The 9,718-nt window shown below is 35.4% G+C and overlaps 1 protein-coding gene and 1 non-coding gene across 2 annotated transcripts; one reads left to right on the top strand and one right to left on the bottom strand.

Moving 5' to 3' along the window:
• Positions 1–7,115: 7,115 nt before the first annotated feature.
• On the bottom strand, positions 7,116–7,187 carry TRNAG-UCC. The gene has a single exon. It is a non-coding gene; the product is annotated as a tRNA-Gly (tRNA).
• Positions 7,188–8,153: 966 nt separating this feature from the next.
• On the top strand, positions 8,154–8,926 carry LOC110604026. The gene is made up of 2 exons (XM_021742055.2): positions 8,154–8,430; positions 8,510–8,926. The coding sequence occupies exons 1-2, from the start codon at positions 8,324–8,326 to the stop codon at positions 8,850–8,852; spliced, it is 450 nt and encodes a 149-aa protein (XP_021597747.1). The 5' UTR covers positions 8,154–8,323; the 3' UTR covers positions 8,853–8,926.
• Positions 8,927–9,718: the final 792 nt, after the last annotated feature.

Raw genomic sequence — 9,718 nt, 5'->3', positions numbered from 1 at the left:
CACCCAAAACACCTCTCTTCTTCTTATCTGCATCGTTCATCTGTCAAAATGGCGTCCAGATCCACTAGCTGTTACATTCATAGAATGGTTTCTCACATATTAATCTTGCATGTAATCACTGAGACAGAGGATAAGGAATTCTGGAAGCCATTTGTGACAGAGGACCCTTGGCAGGTGAGAAGATCAGAGGAGCTGGGTTAAAACTGCACATTAATTCTGAAAGGTCCAAGGTCTCCATCACTCACCCAGAAACGCCTCCTGCTCAACGACCAACACCCACAATGCTCCTGGTTCCTGTTACTATGTGCAGTTTAGCAAGGATGATGCATGCTTTTTATTTATTCTAGTATCCATTGGGCGGCCTTGACACCTTTTGCTGTCTTCATTGCCTTTCTCTATATCATTTTTTCTTATTACTCTCTTTTATTAATAATATACAAATCATTTCAATTTAAGACAGGCTGCCATTTGTAAGGGGATTCTAAATGCCTAATACCATCAAAATATGATGATTGATTTCTAAACGTCTTCTTCCTTTTGGAGCTGCAGTAATTGTTTAGTCTTATAGGTTTAAAAGTTGCACTGTTACAATCAAGTATAATAAGATTCCATCATTTATATGGTTTGAGTTTTAGATATATTTTGCATGCGAATTTAAAAAGTTTGATACTGCAATCTAAAATAATATTTCATGAGTTTATATTGGTATCAAGGAATTAGGTCAATATGCTTTTGTGGTATATTAATCATGGCAATATTACGAGATTTCCATAAAATACGAATTTTTAAGAATAATATTTCATGAGTTTATATTGGTATCAAAGAATTAGGTCAATATGCTTTTGTGGTATATTAATCATGGCAATATTATGAGATTTCCATAAAATATGGATTTAAAGACTTAAAAAGATTGCGTCTCGCATTTTTATATTATAATTGAACTTTATATATATATATTTTACTCATAGACATTCACGTAAAATATTTGTTTCCATTCTTCTTTTTCTCTTTTGTATTGTACTTTTGTGATTGCATAGGTACTTTTATTTTCTCATGAATCACATGGAGGTCTTAGTAATTGACATAAAAATAATTAAAATAACAAAGATCAAGAACTTCGTTTAAGATATTGCATGATCAATACATGAGGGAAACTACTCCTTTGGTAGTGATAAGGATACGTGTCAAAGAGATTGAGTTTGTTTACAATATTATCTCTACAGCTGTATTTCGTGAGCTACAAGTGTCCTACTATGTATACATCACTTACCATTGTAAACACTATAAATATGTAAACAATACAGAGCAATAAACAAGTTAAAAATTCACACAATTATTTTAGCCTTCATATGGTATCAGAGCCTTTCGGCTCCAAAGCTAAATCTGATTTCTCTTCCTTTTTCCTTTAATTAAACATGTCGACTGAAGGTTCTCTTATTTCTAGTTCTAGCAGCTCTGACACTGCTGGAGATCTTTCTTCTCAATCTGCTGGTGCGATTATTTCCTCATCTTCTTCTACTATGCAAACACCCAATGTTACTCAATTTCTGTCCATCAAATTAACCTCAAATAACTATCTTTTGTGGCATGCTCAGATTATGCCATTACTGCATGGGTATCGATTGGCTTCATATGTTGATGGTACTGGTGCTGCGCCACCAGAATTGCTTCAAAATGGATCTCCTAATCCGGCGTTTACAGATTGGTTTTGCCAGGATCAAGTGGTTCGTAGTTGGATTAATTGCTCTGTGTCTGAGTCTATTCTTCATCAAATAACTCGATGTAAGACTGCTAGAGAAGCATGGGATAAATTAGCTGTCATTTATTCCACTGGGGCTAAAACGCAAGTCCAACAGTTGCGTAAACAATTGAAATATTTAACCAGAGGCTCAGATTCTATTGATGAATATATGCGAAAAGCAAAGTCTTACTTTGATCAATTGTGTGCAGTTGAAGAAGGTTCCATTACTGAAGATAATTTAGTTTGTGATGTTCTTCAAGGGTTGGGACCCGAATATCGTCCTTTTACTCGAGCAATTGAAGCTCGCAATCAGAAGATTGGTTTTGACGAATTATATGCGTTATTGTTGAGTGAAGAAACGCAATTGAAGGTTGATTCTTTAATCACAAATGTTGCTGCAAATGTACCTCCTACTGCTCATTTTGCAAATTCAGGGAGAGGTAGTAGGGGCAGAGGCAGGTACTCTAGAGGACGTGGCAGAAGCAACTACTGGCACAATAATTCCTCCACTGGTCGTCACTCCTCCTCAGCATCTCTTACTTGTTTCAACTGTAATGGGACTGGTCATGTATCTAGGCAGTGTCCTTCACCGAAAAACACTCCTCATGCACATGCGGCAACAACTGATGCTGATTTATCTAATGCTTGGATGGTGGATTCAGGGGCAAATTATCATTTAACCTCTACTCCGGAAACAATTGCTCGTCCGACTCCTGTCACTGATGGAACAACTCTCACAATAGCTGATGGTAACACTCTCTCACTTTCTAGTCGTGGGTCTTCTGTGTCTTCTATTAATGGTCGTAATTTTCATTTCAAAGACATTCTTTATTCACCTTCGCTTACTAATAATCTATTGTCAGTCTCAGCTTTCACTGCTCATAATAATGCATCTATTGAGTTTTTTCCTGACAAATATTTTGTGAAGGATATCCTCACGAAACAGGTCCTGTACCAAGGCCCGAGTAGGAATGGTCTCTATCTTTTTCCAATGGCGCAAGTTCGATCATTTCAACCCAAAGCCTTTCCAGCAACCATTTCACTGTGGCATGAGAGATTGGGGCATGCTAATGTTCGGCTTGTTTATGATGTTCTTAGGAAAAATAATATCTCTTTTGATTCCAATAAGAAGTTTCAATTTTGTCATGCTTGTAATGTGAGCAAATCACATAAACTTCCATTTTCTGAATCCAATTATTGTGCTAAACAACCTCTTGAATTGGTTTGTTCGGATGTCTGGGGACCTGCACCTTTTCTTTCAAATGACGGGTATCGTTATTATGTGCTTTTTTATGACCATTTTAGCAAGTATAGTTGGCTATATTTCTTGAAACAAAAGTCTGAGGTTTTGTAAGTTTTTATACAATTTCGTACACATGTGGAGAAATACTTTGGGGTACCCATTAAAAATTTCCAATCTGATTGGGGGGGAGAATATAGGTCCTTAACCACTTACTTAAAGCAACATGGAATCACACAGAGAGTTTCTTGCCCGCATACCCCAGAACAAAATGGTTGTGCGGAAAGGAAACATAGACACTTAGTCGAACTTGGGAGATCTTTGTTAAACCATGCTTCTGTTCCCTACAAATACTGGCCTTATGCTTTTAGTACTGCTGTGTATACAATTAATAGACTACCATCTTCTTTGTTGCAAGGGAAAACACCTTTTGAATGTTTGTTTCATGAATCTCCAAACTATGATGAATTACGGGTTTTTGGGTCATTGTGTTATCCCTGGTTAAAACCTTACTCTCCTCATAAATTAGCACCAAAATCATCTTCTTGTGTTTTCCTGGGGTATAGCAAACTTCACAAAGGATATACTTGTCTTGAGGTTTCTTCTGGTCGTATATTCATCTCACGACATGTTTTATTTTTCGAGCAGGTGTTTCCGTTCAAGACGTTAAATGATAATTTGTCTCTCACAAAAGCAGCAGACAGTCCAACCTCCATTCCTCTGCCTCCAGTACCGAATATGTTACACTCCCAAGCTGGAATTCTTGGAAAATCTCCAATAGACGGGACTGTTTTTTGTCCTAATCTGAATTATTCCACTTTACAGCAGCATTTTGATCAAGAAAGGAGTAATACAGCTACTGGTTTTGAGCTTTTGTCCAATTCAGCTCCCCACACTCCAATCCGCAGCGTTTCATTAAACGCAGATCAGACCGAAGTTGGCTCCACTCCAATTGACTCAAGCCCAGTTGTTCCTCTAAACACAAATCAAGCTGAGTTGATTAGTTTTCGCCGAACCGACTCGCTTCCATCTCCCACAACAACACGCACCGTTTCATTAAATCCTTCTCCCAATCCTTTATCACAACCAGCTTCTGTTCTTGAATTACAGTCTCATGAACCAGCTCCATTACCAATCAAGACACATACCATGGTCACTCGGAAGCAAACAGGAAACCTTAAACCGCAGCAACCATGGTCTCCACAATCTCATCACGCTTGTGTCCCTGATTTTGTTCCTACATCTTACACTCAAGCTATTAAACAATCAAAGTGGAGAGAAGCTATGATTCAAGAACTTAATGCTCTTATTCAAACGGGTACTTGGGAATTGGTGCCGCGGCAGCAAGCTCAAAACGTTGTAGGATGCAAGTGGGTTTTCAGAATAAAGCAGAGATCAGATGGAAGCATTGAACGCTACAAAGCACGGCTTGTAGCCAAGGGATATCATCAACGGCCCGGAATCGATTATTTTGAAACTTTCTCTCCTGTGGTGAAACCTACTACAATTCGGATTGTTTTATCTCTAGCTGTTTCTAATGATTGGTTGATAAAACAGTTGGATGTATCGAATGCATTTCTTCATGGCGATTTGGATAGTGAAGTCTACATGGAACAGCCTCCAGGATTTTGTGATCAAAATAAACCAGATTATGTTTGTCGTCTTAGACGTTCACTTTATGGGCTTCGCCAAGCTCCTCGGCAATGGTACAAACGGCTGAATCAAGCTTTAATCAATCATGGGTTTCGGGTTTCCCCTGCTGATTCTTCGCTGTTTCATTATGTCAAAAATAATGTTACTCTTTTTGCATTAGTTTACGTTGATGACATCATTTTGACAGGCACATGTTCTCACACTTTGAATAACATCATTTTGTCTCTCCAATCTGAGTTTATGTTAAAGGATTTGGGGTCATTAGAGTATTTTCTGGGAATGGAGGCTACCAAGACCACAGATGGGTTGTTGTTAACACAACAAAAATACATTACAGATTTGCTTCAAAAAGCTAACATGTCTGAGTGTCGGGGAATTTCTACACCTGCTGCAACAAAAGGAACTGTCACTTCTTTAGCTAATCAATCATTTTCTGATCCTACCTTATATCGGAGCATAGTTGGGGGACTCCAATATTTGAGCCTAACAAGACCAGAAGTTTGTTACTCAGTTCATAAGGTTTCACAATTTTTACATTCCCCAACCGAAGATAATTGGAGTTCTGTGAAACGTATTTTGCGGTATCTCAAAGAAACGTCTACTCATGGTTTATTGATCACAAAATCCAAATCCACAAATCTAAATATTTATTCTGATGCTGATTGGGCTACTGACACTACAGATAGGAAATCCATCACTGGATATGCTATTTTCATGGGCAACAATCTTGTTTCTTGGAATTCAAAGAAACAACAGACAGTTGCGCGATCCTCCACTGAAGCGGAATATAGAGCTGTTGGTCTTGCAATAACTGAAATGGTTTGGATTCAAGCACTATTACGAGACATCAATTATCACTCACCAACCATTCCAAACTTATGGTGTGATAATATAGGTGCGACTTATCTTTCGGTCAATCCGATGTTTCATGCAAGAACGAAACACTTGGAAGTGGATTTCCATTTTGTTCGTGATAAAGTTCATAACAAAGAAGTTAAAGTCCAGTTCATATGTTCAAAGGATCAATTAGCGGATATTTTAACTAAACCACTTCCCAGAATTCGTCATCAAATGCTCATGCATTCTTTAACAATTCGATCACTCCCACGACTGCTCGAATTGAGGGGGCCTGATAAGGATACGTGTCAAAGAGATTGAGTTTGTTTACAATATTATCTCTACAGCTGTATTTCGTGAGCTACAAGTGTCCTACTATGTATACATCACTTACCATTGTAAACACTATAAATATGTAAACAATACAGAGCAATAAACAAGTTAAAAATTCACACAATTATTTTAGCCTTCATAGGTAGTAGCACAATGGAGCTCTTGTTTCTTAAGCAGAAGAAAAAGAATCGCCAGACCATTATGTGTTGTAGTTTATTTAGAGCTTCAGAACTTTATTGGGGAAGGAACAACTGTTTTATCAGCTTTTATTTGAGCATAGAGCTGGCCAATCCCCTGCACAAAAATTGACAAGTATATCAGCTCCAATCTAGTTGGCATTTTTGCATACCAAACCCAAACTATTTAATTAGAATAATATCATTAATACTCTGATTAACATATGCATTCACAGTCAAGAAAAATGAGAAGAAATACCGTAGTAGCCAGACTTAAATTAACTGCTGAAGGCCACCACAACAGTTCATCCCAAGGAAGAGATGATACAGAAACATGGGCTTGCAAGTGCTAAATAATGTGGGTTTGATCCCTTGAAGATGCACAAGTCCATCCTCACCTCTGTCACAAATGACTTCCGAGCAAGCAGCCAAGTAGGCAGGAAGCAAAGACACACCACTGTACACTCCATCCACGTAAACCATAACTATCACAAGCCTTCCAGAGCCCGTAGTATCTTCACAGATGGAAACATTCACCTTTCCTCCTGGTTTGATTCTTACAATCCGACGAAAGTGGTCTGGTCGTGCAGGTGGTGCAAAAACCCTCAGCTCCACGTCTGCACTGGACTTGTTCTTGATGGTGGTTAAGCGTCGCATGGTGTAAATTACATGTTATTATTTGATAGATCAACGTTGTTTTATAGTTAATTGGATAAGAAAGAACAGATTGTGGACAAGAGCTTTGGAAATTAAGCCCATAAATTGAAATATTCCTAGTATGGAATATATGAATCAAGATTCTGTATTGGTGATGAAGTCGATGTTCTTTGGAACAAAATGAGCGGAACTTCCTGGGATAGATTCCTGGGTAACCTCGAAGTTTTACATATAATTGTGGAGTATGGCTTAAATTGGTTGCATGTGATTTGAGCGACAAATGAAAGTAGAAATGAAGTAGACTGGCAGTGATGTTGAAATCTTTTATCTTTGTTTATTTAGGATAGTAATGACTAATGATGTTGATCCAATTGCAATTTTGATGAGGAAAATACTTAGTTGCTCATTAAGAGGGCTTTTCAATTGTATTAAAGGAAAAAACAAAATTGAAAACACGGAGATGCGAAAAATTAGCAAATGCGTCTGCCGGGAGTCGAACCCGGGTCCATTGCTTGGAAGGCAATTATCCTAACCGTTGGACTACAGACGCTATTCGTTGTACCATGACGATACATTTATATGAAAACATAGAATTAGCTTGGATTTCAATAAAATAAAAATATGTTACGATAGTATCTAGATTTAGGAATCAGCGGTTTCAATTTAAAATTAAATTGAATACATAAGTGGAAAATTAAAATTTATTATTTATAAAAATTAAATTAAATTAATTTTAATTAAAAATTAAATCGAATTGGTTTGATTCGATTTGATTAATTTAAATTTTTAATAAATTTTTTATTTTTTACACTTTATTTTTAATATTTTAAAATTTAATTAAAATATTTTAATTTTAATATAATCTAATTTATTTATATTATTAAAAATAATATATTATTTTTTTATTAAAACTGAATCGAATCAAAATAATTAAAATTTTTAAAATTAAAAATCAAATTAAATTAAAATAAATAAAAAATTAAATTAAAATTTTAAAGTAATTTAATTCAATCAATTTTCTCAATTTACCTCCTAATAATATTATTTTTTCCATCGACACCATCTGCTTCCAGAAATTCAAAGAAAGGGTCAAGGCGAATGCGATTGCCTTGGCCGGGTGTGTAAGGCTACGCCACAGGAAGCCTTTTCCTACACGCGTCTCCAACTTCAAAATTAGTGGAAGAAATCTCGCCTCAATAGTAAAATTCCAACGCACCCGCACTTGTCAGCCTCCCTCAGGCCTCAACCGACCAACCCCTGAAATAATGAAATTTATGCTTCGGAAAAAAACAATGCTTATATATGAAAAAAAAATCAGCTAGTATTTTTTCAGAAAAAAAAAAAAAAACACTGTCTTCTGGTTAGATTGCAATTAATCTATAAAGCTACGAATTTAGATGAATTTTAAATTATTTATCTTAATTTCTTATATATTAGTAAAAAATTAAATGAATTTAAATTTTTAAATATGTAAAATTTTAATATACTTATTCATTAGCGTGCAGTGTGCCTAGCTCCTGGCTTGTATATTCTCTATAACGTATTATGTTTACACTTTATCTGGACAACAAATTCGAAAGCCTCTTCGAGTCTCTGACTCACCCTTTTGCCTTCCTATATCTTATACTTTGAACCTTGAAATAGGGAGAGGACACGCCCTTCAACGAAAGCTTACAGCAACATATCATGGCTATTACAAGCAGTTGCTGCCTCAGTCTCCCCCCTCCAATTCCAACCTCTCGTCCTTCAACCCTTCAGGCTTCTTCCAATTCAAAGAATTCTCAAGGTTCATGGTAAGTCTCAAGATCATCCCTTGACCCAACTCTGTTTTCATAGTATTAATATAATTTTATTAATTGTAACGTTTAAAAGGTTGAAGAACGACAAGTGGAGAAGCCAATGTTTACTGGGCATGGCATGCATCATAATTGGGCTTGAGATGGATTTGGCCAGCCATGAAAATCTTGCGGCGGCCGAAGATTTGCAATTTTCACTTGGGGAATCTAAGGAGAAAACCAAGAGATACAGATGGAGTGACAAAAGAATGTGTCCTCCATGGCGTCTTAATGCACTAGAGACCATTGTGCCTGAGAACCTACCAAGGCCATCAGCTCGACGGAGATGGGAGGCGATTGATTATTCAAAGATTGTTCCAGCTCCGGCTCCGGCAATTAAAGTGATAATCAGAAGCAGCAAGAATTGCTTTACTATGTAAAAACATAGAGTTGCTTGCAAATCATGTCGATAATCAATAAAAATAAAAGAAAAAGCATCAGTTATTGTTACCCATCTCTTGAAATTCATGGTTGATGTCGTTTTTGGAATCTTGAAATGGGATTTTTCATTTCTGCTTTGATGTGGTAGTATTAGTTTGGGAGTACCAAATTGGTTCCATCTGAGTTTGGAGTATATAGTACACGTAGTACAATTTGGAAGATGGCAAAATACAAACTAGTACAACTTGCGAGATGACCCAAGCGACCCATTGGGCTTGGACTTTTTAATTAACATGGACGTAAACTTTCTAGAAAATTGTCCTTCTTTATTATCAAATTATTATTATTATTATAAAAATATAAATTTTATTATAATTATATAATATGACGGAATTACGAGCGAGTTTTAATAAGTTCAAGAGTTTAAATTTAAATTCGTTACGATTGTAACTTCGTCCCTAAATTTAAATTTAATTTATAAAATAAATATTAAATTTAAATTCGATTCAAGCAGTTCAGTAATCCCTCAAATTCTATTCAATAAATTTAATTTTAATTTTATTTAAATTCGATTATATTATAAATAAATTTAATATAATTTAAATTTATTTAAATTATAAATAAAATTTAAATTATAAAATAATAAAAAATTTTTAAATTAAATTTTTTATTTAATTAAAATCTCTTAAATTTAAAACTAATAAAAAAAATTATAGAAGAATTTTTAAAAAAAAAACAAATCACAATTTTTCATATTCCTTCAACTTTCGATATAAAATTCAAAAATAAAATTCAATATTTATATTATAAATATTAAATTTGAGTTCGCTTCAAATAAAATTTATAATAAATTCATTTATCAGGA

Source organism: Manihot esculenta, chromosome 16, assembly GCF_001659605.2.
Source record: "Manihot esculenta cultivar AM560-2 chromosome 16, M.esculenta_v8, whole genome shotgun sequence".
NCBI classification, from domain to species: Eukaryota; Viridiplantae; Streptophyta; class Magnoliopsida; order Malpighiales; family Euphorbiaceae; genus Manihot; species Manihot esculenta.
Note: the sequence above shows the minus strand (reverse complement) of the source record. Positions and strands in the feature narration are given on the sequence as shown.

Bases quoted from the DNA above. Each gene is read 5' to 3' on its own strand.
- LOC110604026 (XM_021742055.2), top strand. From the start codon at position 8,324: ATGGCTATTACAAGCAGTTGCTGCCTCAGTCTCCCCCCTCCAATTCCA. The intron at 8,431-8,509 runs GTAAGTCTCAAG...AACGTTTAAAAG, and splicing joins AAGAATTCTCAAGGTTCATG to GTTGAAGAACGACAAGTGGA.